The following is a 24,190-nucleotide window of genomic DNA, read 5'->3' on the forward strand; positions in this document are numbered from 1 at the left end:
CAAACTAAATACGTTATTCACTCTCCCACCAGGCTACAACTTTCATTTTCAACCTTTTGAATTGTCTAGCTCTGATCCACGAGATCGGTCTCAGCCGAAATTCAAAATTAGTATCAAAAACAAAAAACACATTTTGTAATGTTTATCTACATATCAGGAAGTTGATGTAGAAATTGATATCTACATACGGAGAAAATGACTGGAAGATTTGAACTAAAGACATAAATTATGCACTAACCAAGCACTACAGTAAAACACTGTTTATACACTGAACAAAGTACCATAAGTAACAAATGCGTACCTTACTATCTGAAACACGACCTAAATTAATTTTCCGTTTATTGTACTAGGAAACAAAATTGAAGTCGCCCTTTTGGTTGAAAAAGATACTAAGAACAATGTGTATAATTCATCTTTTCCTTACATGTTACAGCCAATTTGGCTGTAACAGGTCGCTAGAATCGGAACGCAGTAAATCACCAATTATCGCTGTTCTTGTAAATTAATCTTACCATGTTGTATTCTTCCTCAGTTGCTGATCAATATCACCTTAGTGCTTACCAAAACCATATAAAAGCAAACTAAATATTATCATTGCGTGAAACATTAACTGCACACAAAGAAAAGTATTGTTCCCCCCACCAAGAAATAAGTGATCACAAATGTATCTAATTGAGTTCATAGTGATTTTTTGTTTCAATTTGAACTTTATCTGTGTTCTTCCTTAAATAAATTAACGAAATATTAAATATTTCATTGCTCTTTCCATTCATTTGAGGAATTTTTGTTAGACTGTGAGGAACGTTAGCCTTAATAGCGTAGCAACCCGTTTTCTAAATTTCTTTTGTAAAATTTCTTCTTGTAAATATTATTCACAAGATGATCTGAAATGTATTATATGTCAGAATCACTGCATATTTGTGAATTAGCCCATGTAGACTTCTTTCCATAAGCAGCATTGGTAGAATTTCCAAATTACAATAATCGTATATTCCAAATACTCTAAGCTTAGTTACCGAGCAGCCCCTCTTGGCCACAAGTGCCTTGTTATTGACTGGTAATTAGCCGTACACTGGCAACTCGCGTTGCTTAATACTGTTGCAAATACTTCACTTAATCTGATTAGTTTCATTCAGTTTGAACTAACAACTGCTTTCCGTTCGAACTAGCACATCTCCGAAATGCTTCCATCGCGCGGTGCTAGGATGATGCGATATTTACCATTTTAGTTGGAAAGAACTCCGGGATCTCGTATTCATAACACATAATGGATATTCGTTTTCTGTGTTTCACTTATCAAGCTGGAAGAAATGTTGACGTTTTGTTATTGACACATTCGAATGTGTCAATAACAAGTTCGAGTGACGAATATTGACACATTCGTCGTCTACTAGCCTTCTCACACTTAACCAACTCCTATTTCAGATATACGGTAGATAATCAGATCTTTTCTTGGTACCTCGCACCATAACCTCATCGTTTCTTCTTTTTATATTTCTCCGCAAATGCAAGGATAAATGGCCTCATAGCCTTCGGTTGTTTTTTCTACTATCATTTCAAACAGAAGAGGACAGATGGGCTACTAAAGCTCTCTCTCTTTCTATTCACACTTCCACCGCCTTTTGATGGACTTTCTATTTCTGTTTTATGTCTCCTCGGTTAAGTATTTGAGCGATGTTCTGCCGAATTCATTCACAAAATTGGTTTGCCAAATACAACCTTAAGCTGTTCTATGAAACGTAAACTTCAAACCAAACACTGCACGAACGCGTGCAGTGTTTGGTTTGAAGAATAGTTTCATGTGTGATTATATCCTACCTTTTTCTAACACTCTTTATTACGCTTCAGTAATATATCTTCAACATTTACTGAAAATAATACGTGGTGCTTTGAAAATACTGGTCGATTGGAATGTACAGTAGATGGATGAATTAGTGCTTGCTATTCGTTAAATGGATATCAGATCATATATATGTAGCTAATAAAACTATCGGAAATTTATCGTATAAATTACATTTTGTTTCTATGCAGTGTACAATAAACAGAACTTATGGTACTTTTCACGGAGTCCTAAGACTTATTGTATAGAACACACAAACCTATTTTTGTGTGTTAAAAGTGCCGTTTAAGTGTAATATAACTTGTTTACACTTCCTATAGGTAGTGTAAATTGCTCGACTTTCAGAGTTCCATGTTTATCTTTGCCTGTGTCAGCCGATGTATTCATTCATTAACAAAGATTTTGTTCTTGCACTTTTTCAAGTAAATTCATATCCCGTAGCTCTGTACATGTTACGGAAACACATAAGGAATTGTTTGTGGTTGCCGAAACCCTTTTAAGGGCTTTTCATCTGAAGGTGAGTTAGCTGGTCTGATTATTCATCGTCAGAACGCTTGCATAGTTGGCCAAGCGGTTAGCATAACCGCTCTCCTACTAACAGACTTGGGTTCGAATCTCTCAGTGGGCATAAATGTATGTGATTATCTTTATGTGGGAGATGAATTTCATCGCCCGGTGTGAGACCACCGCTCTCCTTATTGCAGCCCTGAAATGGCTTGAAAAAAATTCCATGTATAAAATTCTTTCATAATTCATCAATAGATGAATTTTCTTAAACTATTGTTTTAAAGTGTTAGGCAAAAATACCTAACGTCACCGAAGATGCAAACTGTGCAGATAGTGATTTATCTTTATACAAAAAAAAAAAGTTCGTTCTACTTATTTTATCACAACAACGATAATCAGATTAAAATCAAAACTGATAAATGTTATACATATCCTAACTGTTAAATTTTAACCAGCTAGAGCGTAATTACTAATCATTTAGGAACTTCTTTACCAAAATGTTCTAATAAAAATGATCCTGTTGGAACTGAACCACACAACCTTCTTGTGCGTTTCACAAATTCCGACAAGTCGGAGTTATTGCAGTATAAAATGTCGACACCTTTTCCCTTTGTAGTCCCGAATATAGTTGAACTGGAAAGGTTCGACAAATTTTCGTGGAAGGTTCAAAATACCAAATCGGAGTAAAATTAACGCGGACGTCGCATACTACTACTAATAATAATGAAACCACCTTATTTCAATCGATATAAACGGAGTCTTTTAGTTAAAGACCAGAGTTCGAATCCCATTCATGATGCGAAGAATTTTTACCAATCCTCTTCAACTGCAGGTGAGTTATCCAATCTCATATGGAGATGGCAGGGTTTTGATCCCGGAAACTCGGGCGTTTCATCCCGCAAACCGGTCCCCCATGAACGCACATGTTTACGGACATAAAACACTTACCGGATAAGGAAGATAATGGGAAACCATCTTGTTCTCTAATCATTCCGTAGTAAAATAGCATTGCTACCCCACCAACATTCGGTTTAAGAGAGAGAGGAAGGTAAGGGGAATAAATAATTAAGATTTTTTACATAATTCCAGATTTCAGTATATGCGTTTTGTGTAAAATACACAAAACGCATATACTGACCGAAAGGAATACCCCTAAAAAAATTACCACATACCTCTACAGGGAATATCATGCTAAGCTTAAACTGCACTACAAATTAATCCATGAAAAACTTCAGCTGTTTTTGATAAATGTCTTTTAATGATAATGCCTTCGCGTATTTTAATTCATTTTTCGATTAACTGTTCATTCGGTGATTTGTAGTTTCGGCGAACTGTGATTTTTCGATAAATTGCTTTTTCGTCGAATTTTCGGGATGCCAGAGTAGGGTTTCCGGACTATTTAAAAAAAAATTAAAAATACACTATGTAATTTTACAGTACATGGGCAAAGTGGATACTAGATCCAACATTATTCAAAGCCGAATGTTTCAACTTACGAAACTTTCATAGTTTCTACAAACATTCGGCTTTGAAATATTGGATCAATATCCACTTTGTTTATATAATTCTACATCGCCGGAGTTATTGCAGTATAAAACGTCGACACCTTTTCCCTTTGTAGTCCCATATTTACTTATGGCTCTTAAGTAAATATGTAATTGATTAAAAAAAAAAAATCCTTAGCCCGTTCACTGTTCAAAATGTACTATGGATTTGTAAATAATCCTTAAGTTTTTAAATAATGTTTTATTTCGTGGATGGGAATAACATACAAAAAAATTAAAAACGAAATACGCTAGCCTAACAGCTTTAGTTGCCTAAGCAACTAAGGCGTGAAGCTTCGCCGATACTAAACACTCTTTCTGTATCTTAACTGTTCCACAACGAATATCGAAATGACGCGCTGATCTCATTTAAAAACCAAAAGTTGTGCTATACGCAGTGATATCTATTTTCCTGCAATCGTACGGGTGTCCCATGGCTTAGATAGGGTTGCGTATTTAATATGGATTGTATTCAACGATCCTACGATTACATGACGTCACCGAACTTTGTTTTATCGTGCATTTATAGATAACGAAAAATTACAGCTAATTTATTCTCACTTTATGGTTTAAGAATGAGCATCACTAGGAAAATTGTCAGATTTTCAGTCTCAGAATAACAAGTTAAGTCGTTATTCATGGCATTATTCTATACCTTCTTTCTTTCTTCACAGCTGTTTCCTTGTTGCTTAGCAACCTTTTAGATCAAATTGAAGCAGCTGTATGTCTTGTTTGCTTGACTGATGAACAGTTACCGACTCTCTAATCTTAGTTACCTAACAGTTAAAGAAATTTCCCAACATTTAAATAGTTTGATACATCAGTCAGTGAACCTTTTGACTACCGATCAAAGAATTTGGTAGACGTGTAGGAAAACTGGAATAAAGCTCCTGCAGATATTTTCTTTTATCGATTTGCATAATTCAGTACACAAAAAATTCATAATTTTAATATATGAAAAATAGTCTTGATTCGGAGCATGTAAGTGAAGAATCACTGATAGCTAAAACGCAGACTGACTTGATAATGATAAGCCGTTTTGAATAAAGGTTAGATGTAAGGGGAGAGAAAAAGAAGTCAGCAGTATATTTAAGTGTTTAAATCAAACTAAATACTCCCAGCAGGCTCGTTAACTTCTTAAAGTTTCTAGAAATAACTCCAGGGTCGTTTTCCATAAATAATCCCTTCCGAGTTTATTAGTGACATCGCGAACACGATTTTATCGCTACTAGCATCATTCGCACGCTTGTCAAGATTTTTCACTTAACTGTGCTTGTTACAAGAACTTAAGATAAACATCGGAACATTACATCAAGAAGTAATTCTTGAAGTAATGCAAAGTCATTTAGTACCAACTTATACACGAATTGCCAAAGTATTTGGAAGCATCAGTGTTCTATTTATTTTAATAATTATAACCGCTTAGCACACTCACGGTGGTAACCGTGAGTGTGCTAAGCTGTTATAATTACTTTGTTTATATTTTTTTTTCTTTACATAATCCGAAAACTAGAGACAAATCATGGTAAATTTTCAAGCCACTTCAGGCCTCTAATAAGCAGGTTGCACCGAACTTTACAATGCATAATTCAGAAGCTTTTTTTTTTTTTCTTCAAATTGTTTCAGAAGTGGTCACAGACCATGAGGACTGTATATTAGAGTCGAAATAGAGTATGTATTATTATCTAGTATGTGAAGCATTTTTTGTATTATTATAATTATTATAATTACAGCTATTTTGCCTGCTTCAGTATTTTGTATGATTTTATTGTATGATTTTTGTATGATTTTATTACCTGTTGCACTTGGAATCTTTGTCTGAAGATTTCAGGGAATCGATACGATAACATTTAATTTTTTTCTGTATTTCAGCCATGTTTCCCACTCGCTTATTTTCATGCAATATCTGCTTTTCACAAAAACTGTTGCCCCTTTCGCTTTTTTTAAAATTATTAACATTGCTGCTCGTTAAACCATAACTAAACTTAGCAAAGAAAGAGAGGGCGAACGGCCCTATTTACTTAATCCTAAAAAAAAAAATAATAAATATTGTATAAAATTTTTGTGGTGTGCGATATACTATACAAGTCAGTTGAACATAGACAAAAAAGAGGGGGGAAGTCTTATGTATTACAGTCATTTCAAAATGTTTTTATTACCAAAACTTGCCTGATTTAAATCTAAACTGAGATGAAGGAATTTGATTAGAGATCGTAAATATCAAAAATAGAGGTGACGATTGAAGGATCAATTTTGAAGCCAGAACAGGCAGTATTGCTTATCCGTCGATGAAGATCCTCATTTCAAATATATATAGTTCCGTCCAGCCAGAGCAACGTCATATACGGTCTGCTAAAATTGAATGCAATAGGTGCTTAGGCATTTCGGTGTTCTTCTGTCTTTGATGGGTAGGCAGGGATATAGATTTTGAAATCTTAGTGTACGCACATTGTTATTATTTGATAGTGTCAGAGGTCTCCAAGTGTTCTTATTATCTTTATAAGCAGTTTTCTATTTTTTTTTTTTTTTTGCCTCAAGTCTTTAATTTTCTTTGTTCTTAATGTTTCTTAATGTTTTGAAGTGGTTCAGAAAATATCCTCCCTTGAAAGAGTGGAGCTTTGTTTGAATGAAAATTGATTTATCAAAAAGAGAAAAAAATGTAGAAGGGGACTTAACTTCAGTGATATGAAACAACTTATTTCTCATAATTTTAAATCACTATTAAAAATGAATTATTTTTATTATGATGGAAATATATATTTTCATCTTATTTAGATTTATTTACAGGACTTGGTTCGGTCTACCCCCCCCCTTTTTTTTTTGTATTTCATTTTGATAAGAGATCCACAAGCTGGGATTTCTATTCTGGAGTCCAAACGTGATATTTGACACTTCTTAAGATGCACACGCTCAGCCGTTGGTGATACCAACAAAGCATTAATCTACTACTACTTTACGGGGTTAAAATAGCCTTTATACTAGTAAAATCAATACTTCATCAATGACATATTGAAAAACTTCGGGGGGGGGGGGGTATATGAGATTTTATAGTCTTAAGTGATTTGAATATTGATTGACCGAAAGATCTTTAGCATTTTTTTATTTCTCTGTTTTTCATCAATAGTATATATACAGTGCTGATATTTATTTTTTTAAAACAAAAAAAATACTTTTACTTGAGTGTTTTAGTCGCTTTCTAAAAGATTAGTTTTAAAACTGATCTTATTTGCCTACCGGTAGGCAAACTTGTGCTGTCATTGTCCTGAAAGTCTATTTTCGGTTTGTTTCAAACTCATTGTTGGCGTTTGTTTTTCTATTTATTTGAACTTTTTTTTTCCCTTTCTCATTTATGGCCGTTATACGGCATGCATAAAAATCTCGAGGTCGGGAAACCAAAATATCTGTCTTGCTATAAATACTACAAGATTTTAGGGAAAACGAAGGAAACAAGCTTTTGACTGCTATTTTGGTTCTTGACTGAAATATTTACAGTAATGTGTTACTCGAGCCTCAACCGTATTGGAATAGTTTCCCAAGTATTTATGACTCGAATATCGCTAGCGAGAAGTGGAAAAAGGCATTTTGTAACTTCTGATTTTCACCGACATTAGTCATGAAAATTTATTATTCTAAATATTTTTTTCACGACTTATTTTTAAGCTTTTCTTTTAAAAACGATCGGTGCTCATTCAAAGAAGCTTTCTTCATATTTTATCTTTTTTTCTTTGAGGGTCTGCATTTAATTTTTATAAGAGTGTCAGCATTCATACTAATATGCACAATAAAAGCAAATAATTGTAATTATATTTTAAACAAATCTTTTGCCTTGGATTAGAGAAGGAAAAGAGTATTAAAGGATAATTAACAGTAAGTGCAATATTTAAGATTTTTTTTTAATATGAAAAAAACTGCTTGTATCTTTAGCTATATTGTCCTTGTTAATGAGGTCTTAAATATATGCTACTTGCGTAGTACTTAATGAAATGAGGAACGCAGTAATGCCTTCCGATGTTTTTTCATCCTTGTAATTAAGAGAAATTTACTAAAAACAAACAGGTAATTTTTGATTCTGCAGAATGACTTTTGCTAATGTTCATCACATTAGAACAGCAGAAAAAATTGAACTTTTGGCTTTGGCTTCACATATAGGAACGTATTCTGACATGCTTTTTCTTAATTATCATTATTTTTTAAATGTAGCGATCTCTCACTGGACGATGAAATTAATTTACCGCCTCTAGACACTCCCCCGCCCTTCATTATGTCCATGGCTGGATTTGAAACTAAATGGCCTGTTGGTTGGAGAGCAGATACACCAACCAGGCCGATTTGAAAACTGGAGATTCATGTGTTCTAACTTAGCAGAATTAACGATAAGTGATAGCAGGTATAAAATCTGACATCATTCATGTCCTAGCAAGGAGCGCTTACTTTTGTATTCCTTTTAGCTGTTTGCAGTGGTCAAAAGAATACGAAATAATGAATGCTAGGACATGAATGATGTCACCACTGTAAGAGCAAGATTACTGGCAGCAGTGAACATAGAAACTTCTTGAAATTAATCCATGCCATGTCGATTAGTTCAGGATGTTAAAGGATTAACAAATGATTATGGCGTGGGAGGAGCTTTGGATTCTTACCAATTCTTATCAAAGATTTGAAGTGTGTTGTCATACTTTTTTCAGAAATGAACAAGCGCCATGCAAAGTTCATACTGACGGACAGCAATTTTTCCCCCCTGCTCCCTGGCCTTGCACACCTTAATAGTCGTGAATAAGTACTGCTCCTGTGATTTCTCCTCCACTTAAACGAAATAAACTCGTGTCGTAGCTTGTGAACTAATTTCAATTATCAGTTTCTCATTCTTTGATCTGAAGTTTCAAATTCTCACTAAAACAAGCGTACAGAGTGAAAGCAATGCTGGGCAATGTTTCACCAGGGACAATAGAAAGAAGTATTTTATTTTGAGAACGTTTTTTTTAACAAAGAATTAGTTGAGCGACTCTCAGATGTGGAGATTAACATTATAACGAATGCATATCTTCCCTTTAAAAAGAAAGATCCAGATTACAGACTTAAAACACCAAATATAATAAATGCTACTTATGAAACCTCGAAAGTTCAAAACTAATTGCCATTTAGACAAAAAATTAGCATTATAACAATCAGAAATGATTTCATCAGTCAGGAACTGAAGAATGGGTTTTTATTTAATAATTTAGTTCTTTCATTTGAGACAAATTTGAGCAACGTATATCCTGATTTGGTATAAAAACTAATAGTGTACCACATCGTCTATGCCAGTCAATGGCGCAATGTTTTTTTTTTTTTTTTTTTTCATTTTATATATTCGTTTCGAGTGCTAATTTTTCCTGTTCCCAGCTTTAATTTAAGTAATTATTAGTGTTTTTAATTTACTTTCTAGTTAAGTTTAGCAGCCAAATTATGATTCCAAAAATATTCATATTTAAAAAATAAAACATCCAATAAAGATAATTACAACGGCTGTATTTAATATTTACGAGATCTAAGCTTAGATAATTAAACCTTATTACGATGTAACATGGATCCAATTTAAGGATCCGCGTGTACATATCATGGCTAAACATTAGGAAGTCTGAATTTCAAAAGAAAACTCTTAAAAGACCAGTATATTTTTAGTAAGTACTGGAAAATGCTATTAAATAGTTCTGTGTAATCGCAATTTAACACATTCTTGTTAAGACGAAATGCAGCAAAATACCCTATACTGTTGTACGCTCCATAATATTTACACTGCTGGCAGATGTTTGCTAGAATTCTAGCAGTTCAGAAATTGTTTTCTGATTTTTTCGAAAACATCTACCTCACTGAGCTTTTCTGAAAAGTGAAATGTTACGCTCTGCAGCATTCTATCTGATGCATATTTTCAAATCACCACAATTAACTGTAAAATGTCGCTACGTATTTGAAAACCGTCATTTAAAAAAAACATAAGAGCAAAACTTTTGAAAATATTGATAAAAATTAATATTTTAGCTTCGGTCGACCCAATTTAACTCCTTTGGGCTTCACGATATTTAATAACATATGTATTCCAACTGCTCAGATATCCCTTTATAAAGATTATTTTTTATTTTTTTATGAAGGTTCCTCTCGTCGTGATAAGTTTCACTGAATGTGAGTTAGCTGATTTCATACAGAGATAGCAGAGTGTTCTATCCCGAAACTAATTTTTTTTCTTTCATTCCGCATCAGACATGAGAACACTCAACTTGCAGACCAAAAAGTACAGTGCGGCCCATAAGTCCCGAAGGGGATTAAAATAAATAGTTTTCCATAACTAATAAAAAAAAATCTCCAGGTTCTGTATTTCATTATAACAAAAAAGAATTAATAGTTTAAACCCCCTCTTGACATGGGCTTCCCCTGTACTATTGGTGGTGGGTAGATGATATTCTATGTTGATGGCGGTAGTGCCGCAGTGTGTAGTTCATAGGATTAAGTAGGAGACACCGTGCGTCCTTTGACATCCTGAAGATGTCACGTAATAATGAGGAAAATGAATATTGCTGTTAGCAAAACTATGAATAGGATATGAAGTTAAAATTGGAATTCATCTCGCTCTCTTCTAAATCCATTAACATGTGCACTATTTTAGTATTTAAGTTCCTCATAGTTTAGTTTTTGCCCATCCACGCTACTGATGTATATTGAACCTCATTAAAATATCACAAAGTGGAAGATGGCTTTTCTCATCTTCCACTTTTTTGTGTTGTTGAAAAATTGTCGCGTGTTTAAGGAGGTTTAAATCATATTTAAAGTTCAGTTCGAACCGCATTTTCGCACTTGTTCATTCTGCGATGCAATGAGTGTCTTTTGGGGTTTTCAAGGGGCATCAAGAATAATCTTAACGCTTGTTTACCGCTGAATCTTGGAGTGAACTGAAATTTTAGCGTTGTGTATAAGTTCTATACCAAGATTTTTTGGTGTGTGAGCGAAATCTACTGAAACCATTGTCTGTTGCATTTTAGATGCGTCCTTTCACAAAAGGCATCAACATCTATTTTGTTCATACCATTATTCAGTATGGACGGATCGACAGATTTCATCGGAGTTTGGTATTTGGAATCTTTAAGAAAAATTGTCAAGTTTACCGTAATTGTTTTAATCCGATGTTTAGTTAGTGCAGGACTCTGCTCTAGCTGAATGGAATTTAGGACACAAACGAATAATTAATTTTTTTATTTTTTAAATTTCAACGGTCTTTAGAATTTAAGGTAAGTTGTTGGTAATTTAGGATCCCTAACGTTTAGTTCCTGTGCGAAAATTTGTAACTGTAAGAAAAAAAAAATGTCTGACGGCAAACATTTTTTTCTCAGTGCTGAATTATCGCTTTTTTCATAGATTTTTGCTCCTTCATAAAAGCCGATAATACTCCAAACATCAGAACAACTTTATATAATTGCAGTGCAATAACTTAGTTCAAATTTGACAAGGAAAATACTTCTGCTTACGCACGTATTCAACTTGCTCAAATTGGCTCGTATACGTTGTTCAGTAGTTCATAAACATGATTGTCCGATATGTGTATGACCTATAACATTAAATAACTGCCCACGTAATGAGATCTCATACTCATTTAGTCCAGCCAAGTTAAACACACACACACACCAATATATTTCATCATGCTCGATAAACGGATACAATTTCTTACAATATGGTAATTATGATGTTGTATAGAAATTGTAAGTTTCAACGCTGAACCTAATTAAATATCTGAAAACAAATTCCTAATCTAATTAACTAATGTTTTGTAATAAGTCAAAACACGAGTAGTTCGAATCATATTTCATTACATACGATCTATAGAAATTATATTATCTCTTACAGAGGTCTGCAAAGGTTAAAGGGCACAGCAGACAGCATGCATTGGAGAGTGATTCGTAAACTTTGGTTATTTCTCTTGCTCACACGGGGTTTTATATAAATTTCGATTTTTTTTAATCTTGAAAATACTTGAATCTATCAAAATAAGTTACAAGCATAGAAAATTTTATTAACTCGTTCAGTGTCTCGAAATTGTGGAACGCTGTTCTCGGTCCCTTTTTTCCCCTCTCCTCTTAATCGAATTTGAAATACTACCTACTGCATTTTCGCAATTCGAATTTCGTTCACGAAAAAACCGGACTGCATCCTTAACTGTTTGTATTAAATGGAATAGTATAGAAAATAGTAACAGGAAATATTAAAAGGTAGGGGGTAGATTCATGCTGGCATCATGCTTACACCACTCTGTCCTGAATGAAGTTCACTGGTTTATTTTTCGTAATATCCTTCTCTAGCAATTAGATTTGTACTTTTTTTTCCTCCACTTCAAATCTGATGTGTCGTTAGATGTACAAAACACTTTGAAGTTTTCTGGTCTGTGAACTTAGGCATTGTAGTAAGTATTAAAAAAGCTTCTTAGTTTGCCCCCCTGTAAACTGTATTTTTGAAGTTGATTGTGTATATTCTAATTTAAATTACACATTAATCCGTCAATCCCATTGGTCAGTACGAATTCGTGTTTAGCACATGGCTAAGCGTATTTTGAATGTTTTTCTGAGGGAATAATAAAAAAAAAAACTTTAGTTTTTGTAAAATTCATTTGTTTTTTTAAGACTATTTAGTGGATTTAAACCAAATCTATCCAGAAGATTGGAAGCGCTATTGCAATATGTTGAAAAGAGGGGGGGGGGGGGGGAAGGACGCCCGAGGAATATCTTAAATAGAAAAATCAGTAACTTTTTTTTTTAAGGACGAGCTAAAAACAATTTCATTCATAAGATGAAAATCTCTCTTAAGCACAGAAACAATTTTTTGATAAACGCGAGGAGAGAGAGAGAGAGATCGAAATCGATCTGCAGGATAGGACACCCAGAAACGTTTGCGACTGAAAATGCAAGGCTCCTATTTTCATATCACTACTGCATCTGTGTTAAAACATCTTGTTTCAAGAATTAACTTTCACCATCTGCAGCTATTTTTAAAGGCGAGAGGAATCGTAGCTGTCCATTTTCTACATTGGTCGTTCGTAAAGTAATCGTTAAACTGTTAATTTAGAAGCACTTCTCAACTAATACGCGATCACTGATATGGCCTCCGGTAGTGTCAGTTCACATTATTGCCCACCGCTTAGGTGCAAATGATGCGTGACTAACCATCGAAGTATAGTAACTTTTCTTTGTCTGTGCATCCATTGCATGGGTAAATCAGGAATCACATAGAGCCCAACTAAGTTTTTTCCCCGCTAAAAATCGCGAAAATGTATGAAACGTCGCAGCTTATTAGCAATATTTATCACTTTCCCTCTGTAGAGTTTAATAATCTTTAATTAAGTTAATTTAGCAAGTTCTTCCCAATTCAACGAGTGTATCTTTTTTATTAACAAAATCTTTATTTCAGGTTCAGAAGCATTACAGAGATCTACTCTTTTCCTTCTCTTGTATATTCATGGCCTTCCACGATTGCATAATATCCTCATCCTAAATTTGGATGATGGTTGTACTCTATATTTATTCTGATCACATTTACTAAACTAAAATTGATGACACTTTAATCCGATAAAGTTCACCTGTCCTCTTTTCAGGAGCCACATTTCTGGAAGGATTGGCAAGTAAAATTGCAACATTCACTGGAATTAAGCATCTTTTTATAGCATACAAAAAAATTAAAAAAAAACGTCTTTATTATTGAATTTAAGTTCTTAGAAACACCAAATTTTGACTGTACAGTAAGCATTCACACCTACCTTTTTATTATTGATGACCCATGTAGTACTAACATGCTGATAAAGATTGACTTTAGCATATTGCGATAGGCTGCACAAAACAATTCCTTAAAGACCTGTCGAACAATAGAATGGAGCGCAATAGTAGCAGGCTTTGCGACTAGAAACGTCACTATTGTGCAGATGTAACATAATACGAGATAATAAATGGATGTTTCGGAGTAATCAGCATATCTCCCCAGCATCTGATTTCCCTCATTTCCATTCGTTGCGACTTGCCAATATTTGGTAATGCCGAGTTAATTCATTTACTATGTGCTAAAATTTGAATGTCTGGACATTGCTTTTATGGAAATGTATTAGAGAATCTTTAAAATGGACTGCCGCAAAAAAAAAAAAAAAAACTTATAATTGAACTGTTTTGTTTTCTCCAAACAAACTACCTTTCCACAGAAAAGGGAATGCCATAACAAATGCAGGTCGCAAAAATAAATGACTCTGGTATCAGCGTAGCTTAGCAAAGCAAAATAACCACTTCTTAAAACAGCAGTTATGAGATTCATTGAAAGTAAGATGCGAACGTCACATCAAAATATAATGGCATCTTATTTCTCGAAAGGCAGTTTATGCCGTATCCCCCTATATTCTCTTGAAATAACTTCTAACCTTTCTTGAGTAAACAGTCTATTACTTGATCCGGCATCCAGATAACTAGGTTTTTATTCAGTTCTAGGAGCTACATTACTTTTCAGGAACTATTATTATATTTATATATCTGATGTTTTAACTCTGAAAATGTAGAGTTGTAAAAAAAAAAAAAAAAATCATCTTGTAATAAGGACTGACAGTTAGTATAGGTGGATGTTTCATGAAAGGAAAAAAAAAATCAGTTTGGCAGCATAAATAAATTTTAACTCTACAATTTAATCTTGGAGAGTTGCGGACGAGGCAAAGGACACTGGCACAGAAAGTCAGGCAACCCTGCTGTCAATTACAGTTAGAAGCAAAATTAGTCCAATTTTATCCGTATGTCACGCATACTTAGTAGATTAAAATTTCGTGCTGCAATCCAATGCGTGAAGATTAGAACTGCATTCACTAAATCACTACTGAACTGCTTTCTAAAATTCCCAAACTGTTAGCAAATCACTGATTAGCGGATCAGTTGTGGTTTTGCTAATTGGATTAAATATTTAAAAATCTTAATCTTTTAAAATTTTAAAAATTAATTCATCATTGGAAATGAATTGGTGTGAATAGGGGTATATATACATTTCAGAGCTTTGCTGATTTAATATTTAAATATTTTTGTTTTAAATAATTTTGACATTTATTCATTAAATCAGTACACATTAATTCGGCCATTTTTCACAAAATCATCATTCTAAGGGACAGTGTCGCTGTGGAGAGTTCCCTCTTCTCTGTCATCCTGTTTCCGTCTTTCCAGGATTATAATTACTAAAGATTACTATAGGCAGTTTAATTTATCACAACTGTTATAACTATCAACTATTATTTTATTACCAGGTACTTCATTCCACTAATTTTTAGTAACATTTTTTCTTAGCAGCTGGCACAGTTATTCGCTGTATTATTAAATGCAATGCCGGATTTCGGATTAATGACTAGTGATCACCTAGAGCTATGACCTTCTAAAAAGACTCACTTCGAGGCTGATGTTGTTACCTTGATGGACCTCGCAGTTTAATAGTCCCACTAATGGCTTAATAACCTCAAAAAAAAAAAAAAAAAGTTCAGAATGATGGAGGAAAGAATATTCAGCGATTGAGACATTCGAGGTGCTTTTCACTTAACGGAGAGGAGGAGGGAGGGGGATTTGATCTAGAATAATAAGGATACAGCTGTTAGCTTAATATTTCATCGCTTTGAATTGTTATAGCGTGAGAGAATGAAACAGGTAGTTTACATATTTTCTTAAAAACATCTAAAGTAAAATGAGAACAACTTTAAGCTGTGTGATTTGTGAAGAGTCGTCTGGAGTTTGCACGAAAAATAAACGCAGTTTTAGAGGACAGAAGTAAGTAGTGGTAACAGGAAATAAAATCTAGAAATTGGTTCAGTAAGTTCTGAATTTGATCAATCTCATACGGATGGAAAGTAGTTTTTCGTCCTGCAAACGGGTAGAAGGACACACATAGTTAATAAATATATATTGCCTTAGCTTCGTACCTTAGTTATTTTTTTCATAATTCCATCTCCTTCGGATACGAATCGCTATAACTTGTGGCGATTGAATCAACATAAATTAACTTCATTTAGTACCGTAGATAACAATTTTCAAATTGTTATCTGTAGACCCTCAAAGATAATCACTATATATATCATTTGCGAGTTTGCAGAGCTGTCAGAATGTTTTTGTATGATCCTACATTTGAATATCTGTATTAATCATCACAAATTACGCTTATCAGGGCTCGACAATGGCGAGTAAGCTGAAGACCGGACAAAATAGAATATTTTTAATTTAATAAATAACTTTTAAAATAAAATATTTTGGCTTTACTATGGTTTATGGAACTCTTATTACAAAATCCTACTCTCCCAAGACCCCTTGGGCAAGTAGGATGTTGCATTATTTATCGAGTCCTGCTTATCTATATGACGCTTTAATACAAATAAAGAACCATAGTCGGTTTCCTTGCAGGGGGCGTCTTACTATATTAAGTATAATGCGGCTGGGCAGTAAATAAGTTTGATCCTTTCCTTGGAAATACGTAGTCTGGAGCGTAATAGGAAAGTTTAATAAAATTCTTGATACGTATCCTCAAGGTTTGTACAAAATACTGTTATCTCTCCCATAGTCCTTAATGGACCGTTGGATCACTCATGGCTAAGCCATGAATGTCTAATGGGCGGTGAATTAAGACAGTGGCGCCCATCTCCTCTTCTGTCTTCGTCTATATGTCCTATGGCTGTATCCTGTATGTTCACGGGTCCTGTTTGCCTGTTTTTGCGGGATGAAAAACCCCAGGATAAACTGGGGTTTTTCCCTACTGTTCCCGTCTACGACCGGCTAACTTGGCTATGGCTAAGGAAGATCCTTCAGCTCCTCACGTCTCCGACGGGAATCGAACCTAGGACACTTACTCAGGCATATGGTTGCGAAGTGCACGGCCACTAGGCTAACCGCGCAGACTAATACTGAAATAGTAATCCATAATTAAGTTCACTTCATTACTATCTTCTTCATATCGACATTACACTTGTCAATTTGCAGTTTTATTCTTTATCCAATTTAAGCAAATAAAGCTTGCGTTCGAAATATCTTCACGACTAGGCTATTTGTATAGAGGCTAGTGACTTCATTTTTTTTTTTCCATTAGTGACTTCAGACATTGACCTCGCATTTCCATAAAGGAGATCACTAAAACTGGTTTGGACCTTTATTGAAGATTTCATTGGTTCAGTATTCTCATGATTCGAAAAACTCATGAGTAACTAAAAAAAAAAAAAACCAGTGACCCTCTCCCGTATCTCAGTGAATATCTTCGATATCTTTTCACTGTGCTGGTATCGAACCTCGGCACAGCCAGAAGCAAAGTCCACCGTCACGCCAAGCTTCGGTTCTACACAGCAGCAGACAAAAACCCACTATGCACCAAGCATTAGCTTCCTGCCAACACACAGACCTACCAGTCCGCCAGAAAACGGGAGGATATTTGACTGATATATATAAAATAAAAATATCAGTCGTAACCGGACCCAGGAAGATACCAAAATTAAATTAATGCAGAAGTCATATTTCCTCGTATGATCATCATCATCATTAGTATTCTATCTCTTGACAGGTCCAATGGTATAACTCAGCAGATTCCCTTCTCCAATTTCCTCTGTCTCTTGCTTCCTCTTTCATTTCCTGATATCCTCTTGTGCCCATTATATCATCAAGCATTATTAGTCGTCTCCTTCCTCTTGATCGCTTCCTTCAAATTTCCCTTCTATCATTTTCTACAGTAGGCTGTCTCCTCTTAATACATGTCCTATCCAGTTATGCCTTTTTTTATGGTCTTTAGTAAATTCCTTTCTTCTTCAACTGTTTGCAATACTTCTTCATTGGTGATTTTTTTTCAGTTCACTTTATTTTCTTCATTCTTCTCTATAACCACATTTCAAATGCCTACAACATTTTAGCTTCTTTCTTCCCAATTGTCCATGTTTCTTATCCATATAAGGTCATACTCCAAATATAGCATTTAATAAGCCTTTTCTTTAGATGTTTATTCATTTTATTAATAAACAAATTTTTCTTGCTATAAAAGGCATATTTTCCTTTGTTAATTCTTTCTTTTATTTCCATGTCACATTTTCTTGTATTATACTACCAAGGTATTTGTATTGTCTCACTTGCTCTACACTTTCTCCATTCATCATCACCTTGATACTTCCTGGTTTCCTGGAGACTCATTTTTGTTTTCTTTGTGTTAATTTTCATACCATATTTCTTGCATATACTTGCAAGTTTTTGCATTAGGTGCTGTAGTTAATCTTCAGTATTAGCTAATATTCCTTGATCATCTGCAAATCTAATATTTTGTATTGTTCTTTCTCCAGTAGCGATTCCTCTTTTCTCTTCATCAAATGCTTCTTTTATTATTTCTTCTGCAAATATATTGAAGAGCGTCGGTGACAGGCAGCATCCCTGTCTTACACCTCTGCCAATCACACATTTTTTAGTTTTTCCTACTTTTGTCTTTATTATGGCCGTCTGGTTCATATATAATTCAGCTATTAACCTTCGGTCTCTCCAATCCAAACCTATTTTGTGCAACATTTCCATCAGATTTTCCCATTTCACCATGTCAAATGCTTTTTCGAGGTCGACGAAACATATATAAACATCTTTATTTACTTTTATATTCCTTTCGCATATGGTCCTCATTGCTCCAATTGCATCTCTAGTTCCTCTGTCTTTTCTAAATCCAAATTGATCATCCCCCAGAAAATATTCCACTCTATTATACAACTTTTGATTTAATATTCTTAGCAGTATTTTGGATTCATGCGAGAGTATGCGTATAGTTCTGTAGTCACTACAATTAGCAGGATTGCTTTTCTTTTCAGTTGTTATAAGAATACTCTCTGTGAAATCTTTAGGCCATACTCTTGTTTTGTAAATGAGGTTGCAGAGTTTCCATGTTTTTTGTTATACCTTTTGTCCTCCAGGTGTTTTAGTATTTCACTAGGTATTCCTTCCATCTTTCCACTTTTTAATTCCTTAATTGCTGTTTCTACTTTGCTCTTTATTATTTCAGGACCTCTTTCTTCTGTTGAGATTTCATTTTGCTCTTCCAATTCAATTTTTGTTGGTCTTTCATTTTTTTGCATAAAGTAATTCGATGTATTCCTTCCATATTTCACCTTGTATTTCAATATCATAAATCAATTTCCCTTGCCTATCTTCTAATGACAGATTTCTTATGCTTTTTTTTAATATTTGTAATTCCTTTTGCTTTTTCAAACATTTTATCATATTATCCCTTTTATCCATTTCTTCAATTTCTTTACATTCTTTTAACCATTCCTCTCTTGCTTTATCAGTTTCTCTTCTCAGTTCATTATTTAATACTTTGTATTTTCTTCTTCCCTCTTCAGTGTATACATTTTTCCATCTTCTTCTTTCCTCCATTTTTCTTATAATTTCATTTGTAATCCATGGCTTCTTAATTCTTTTCCATTCCACAAAACATTTCTTTAGCAGCTGTTTCATTTCGCATATGAAATTAATATAAAATTTTTCAGTTGATTCCATTTTGCATTAACATCAATAGTTTCTTCAGATATATCCTCTGAATATGCCACAAACTTGATGGCATATTCAGTTTGGTTTGAGCTAAAAGAAATTAGAACTGATTCACCCTTAACCTTTTAAGAAGTGTTTTTGAAATTCATCGTAATAGTTCTGGTCGAAATCTTTAAAATATTCATTGATTTTCTAAAAGGACATTTTTTAAAAACTCATGCGAGAGGCAGATGGAGCAAAAGATGGTTCACTTAAAGCGTGAACTATCTTTTGCTCGTATGGGAACAGAGCCATCCGTAGCAGATCCAGAGAATGCTTTGATCCTAAATAGGAGCCAATATGCCTTTTGCTTGAAAAGATCTGGGTTAGAATTCCCTACAGGACGCGAAGAGTCTTCAGGACTTTTAAATTGGAAATAAATAAACCGGTCTAATACGGCAGTGGCAGTGTTTTTCATCCCACAAAACAGGCAAACTAGCCATAAAACATATGCAATTTATAGTCATAAAACACTCGGCTTGTAATTAGTTGCTCTGGCTGTAAATCCAAATCAACCAACCAGCCCTAAAGAAGTCGCTGGAGTGATGTCAGTCAACAAAGTGTTCATTTCCTTCGATTTTTGCAACCACCACTGATTTTTCAGAAGCAGCCTTTTTCTTTGCACCTCCTGCTTTTTTCATGAACTTTTTTTCTTTAAAACTATTATTCTGCTCAGTTGAGAGAGTTCGGATTCTTATCGACCACAAGCTGATTGCTGTTATTTTCGTCAAATCAGTCTTGATGCTCTAGAATGGTAGCCAATCGTCTCTTTGCGGTTAACAAAAATGGTTGTCTTATGCCTGCCAGTGCTGCATTCTCGGGATGCTCAGTAAATAATTCCTGTTGACAGCTGTAACTGGTTTCACGATGTCTGCATAGTTCTCATCTTAAGCAAGAATGACCATAATTGCGAGCACAAACACTGACATTCAATCAAATGCCAGGGATTCTGAGCAAGGGTCGTACCTTTTTTTTTTTTTGACGAAAGTATATTGGCAGTAATAAGATCGTGTCCAGTCCATTTCGTCAAGAGAATTCCATTTGACGAAGTGTGATCGTTATGCTTCTGGACACATCGATTTGATTGGATTCACCAACAAGAATCGCTGTTTTGCCTTGGAACGTTACACAAGATAGTTTCATTTTACATAGCTTTTGTGTTTCTTCAAGTGTCATCCTCTAGAAGTAAGTTGGCAACCATGTCATGGAACTTTTTTCTTTTGCTGCTCTGGAACATTTATGGTAATTCAAGCCGGTCCAATCCTTAATGTCTTCAAACCACATTCTCCTGGGTCTACCCTTTCCCTCTTTTCCCATCCAGTTTCCCTTATAATATTAATTTCTGAATGCTAATTAGATATCAAAAATATTTGTTTCCCCTTAATTATTTCCATTAATGTTCTTTTCATTTTTGCTTTCTTTAAAACATTTTCATTTTCTTCCATATTTTCAACATTCTTCTGATGGTTCACATTTCGAAAGCTTCTAATTTTTTCTCTGCTTCTTTATTTAGAGTCCAAGTTTCACTGTTGTTGAGAAGACTTGACCAGATATAGTATTTTATTAATCTTTTTCTTGTCTATGTTAATGTCTCTGGATGTTAAAACAGTTTTCATATCAATAAAGGCTTTTCTTGCTATCTCAATTCTTCTTTTTATTTCTTTAATGGAATTTCCTCCATCTGTAGACTGAACTTGTTCATTTTTTTTGTTAACAGTTATGTTTAATTTCTTATTTATTGGTTCTTTTGATATAATCATGCACTTTGTTTTCTTTAGGTTAATAATTAATCCCATGTCTAAGCTTATATTGTAAATTTCTGTGACTAGAGTTTTGAAGATCAGATTTAGCTATAAGGACTGTGTCATCTGCATGACTGAAGTTCCTACCCCGACTTTTACACCCTTCAGTTCTGAAATATCTTTACAAATTGCTCACTATATATATCATACAGTAAGGGTGATAAGACACATCCTTGTCTTACTACTTTTTTTGATTTCAAAGTTGTCAGAATATGCATCTTTATCGTATTGAGGCCATTTGATTCCAGTATATATTTGTAATTATACGTAGATCTTTTCCTTTTAAACCATTATTCTGTAGGATATGTATTAATTTCTTGTGATGTATTGAATCAAATGCTTTGGTCTAATCAATAAAACAAAGTTGTATGCTTTTCTGATTATCGAGGCTTCTTTCACATAATGTTTTCAAATTGAAAATTCCTTCTCTTGTACTTTTTTTGTCTTTTTGTAAACCGGATCGTCTTCTGTTTATATTGACAAAGTGCCTTTTTATTCGTTTTACGATTATTCTCAGTAATTTTTTAACACGGCTTGTTAAACTTATTGGTATATATTCTGAACATTCAAAAGTTCTAGGAATTTTGGGAATAGTAACAAAGATGGATTTCCTTAAATCATCGGAGATGTATCCTGCGTCATAGATGTTATTAAAAATAACCTTTAGGTGATTAATTGTGTTTCCGTTTAATTTCTTTAACAATTCGATAAGGATCTGATTAGGGCCTGGTGCTTTACCTGTTTTCATTTGACTTAGAGCGTATTCTATTTCTTCTTATGTAATTAGTTCACCATCCATACTTTGTATATCTGGTGCGTCTGTGCGATCAGTCAGGTTTTTTTCAATATTCTTTGCATCTTTTTAAGATATCTTGTGTCTCTAGTGGCATTTTTCCATTTTGATCTTTTATACAAAGATTATGAGAAATGACTATGTCAGGGGAACAGTGAAAGTTACGAACTTAGGAGCGAAAATACAGGAGGCAAGGTTGAGATGGTTTGGTCATGTGATGAGGAGGAGGACGAATATGTGGGAAGAAGGGTTATGCAGATGGATGTGCAAGGAAGGCGGAAGCGTGGACGGCCAAAGAAGAGATGGAGGGAGCTGGTAGAAGAGGATTTGAAGATGAAGAACTTGGATGTGGTGACAGCCCAAGACAGGAAGGTGTGGAGGAGACTCATAGCAAACAGTGACCCCACTTAAGTGGGAGAAGCTGTAGAAGAAGATACAAAGATTATGGTTGAAATTTTTTCTTTTTATTTATCAGAGCTTGAATTGACTTGTGCATTTCTTTACTATTGCGTTTGTTGTCCAATTCCTCTATTTCTTTACATTTTTCATTTAGTCACTTGTCTTTAGCCTTCCTGCATTCATTTTTTATAATTTTACTTTTGACGTTTGTATTCAAGTCAATGGAATCTAGGGTTTGAAGCATACGCACTGTAATTTACTTCTGGGTCAGCTTCAGATGATCATTGATGCATTTCCTTAAAACCACACTCTAATAGGACAGTCAAATAAACTTTAATAAACAAAATTTTATGAGAGATTTTATTAATCTTATCAAAATAGCTTCAATGTACGTTATGGCAGCTGGATCATCTGAGATGTTATGATTTCACAAATGAATTGGTATTTAATTCATGCGTCGCATTCCTAAACTGATCATATTTTTAGGCACGTGCTGGGTTATTTAATTCCGCTCCTGATAAGATAAAAACATCTATCTAATTTCAAAAGGAGCTACAGAATTATCGCGATGAAAAGGAGCACAATGTCAAATAACAAGATTTGAGAAGAAACGTGACCTGGAAATTTGCGCATTGCTTTTATGACACGGAAAAGAAAAAGCCGTCTATCTACAAAGTAAAGTATTAAACTAGAGAACAGCTCATTTCTTGCATAGACAACAACAACGTTGAATCTTTCTATTCCGCAAGTGTAAGTAATGAAAATGAACTTACCTGTCCACACTCATCGCAGAAATTGTAAACACCGACGACCCAACAGTTAAGCTGGCCACAAAGTTACTAAACACGCAATATCCTGCTCCAAATGGCCAGTGACTATCCAACATATACACAAAGTTAAAAATGACATTAAAAGTCGCTGTCACCAAATCTGCGACCGAAAGATTAAGTAAGAAGTAATTGGTAACTGTTCTCATTCTTGGGTGTGAAATAATGATCCAGATGACAATTGCGTTTCCTGCGGTGGCCACAATCACCATTAATCCGAAGGCGAGACCCCAACTTAACTGTTGCCACCAGGGTAACACATAAGGACGGTTAAGGAGACGAATTTTCTCAAGATACTGTGTGCAGTAGGTCACATTGCTCAGAATTTCGGGTGGAGTGTTGTTACCCCACGTGGACAAGTTGTCAAGTACCGCAAAACATTCATCCGGAGATAAATTTGATGAAACAGATCCATTCGTAGAGCCATTAATAACGGATAAAGCATAGTCGTAATCAGTCATGATTTTGCTTTAATCGTTTAGTTTTCACAGCGTTCTTAAAAGGTCCATCGCTTCAGGCACGCAGAAAGATAATTTTGTTTGTATTCAGCATTGTATCCACAGAAGTTCTTTTCATTAATGTGTGTGTCGGAATGAGGAACATAAAACGGGGGAAAAAATAGCTGGTCGAGAAGAGAGGCATCGTGCTACTTTCCGTCGCGGTGAACTAACATATTTGCCAAAGGGATTCTGGTTTACTTTAGTTTTCCGCATCCCAACTCACCTTCTAGCTACCGCTCGATGACTATCGCGCAGAAGCAACACGTCCCGTGTAGGTCTCGTGCGTGGCTTTTGTTGCGTCATTGATTTTGAACTCTTAACAAAGTGTACGATCTCGCACTACGGTAGTTACTGACACTTCTTGCGACTTTGTCAAGGTTTTTCATTGAATTGAATGAATTGTTTCGCAAACAAATATTTTAGTATT

At 34.5% G+C, this 24,190-nt stretch overlaps 1 protein-coding gene across 1 annotated transcript in view; it reads right to left on the reverse strand.

Annotated features, from left to right (window-relative positions):
• The window catches only part of LOC150095850 (tachykinin-like peptides receptor 86C), a 123,161-nt gene extending 99,292 nt beyond the window's left edge, over positions 1 to 23,869 (reverse strand). The window contains exon 1 of the mRNA XM_090409331.1: positions 23,210 to 23,869. Coding sequence (XP_090265457.1) covers positions 23,210 to 23,724 — 515 coding nt within the window. The 5' untranslated portion in view covers positions 23,725 to 23,869. The remainder of the gene's footprint in view (positions 1 to 23,209) is intronic.
• Between the last annotated feature and the right edge of the window lie 321 nt (positions 23,870 to 24,190).

This window comes from Typopeltis vanoorti, chromosome 19 (genome assembly GCF_054136105.1).
Source record: "Typopeltis vanoorti isolate ZY-2024b chromosome 19, IOZ_Tvanoo_1.0, whole genome shotgun sequence".
Taxonomy (NCBI): Eukaryota; Metazoa; Arthropoda; class Arachnida; order Uropygi; family Thelyphonidae; genus Typopeltis; species Typopeltis vanoorti.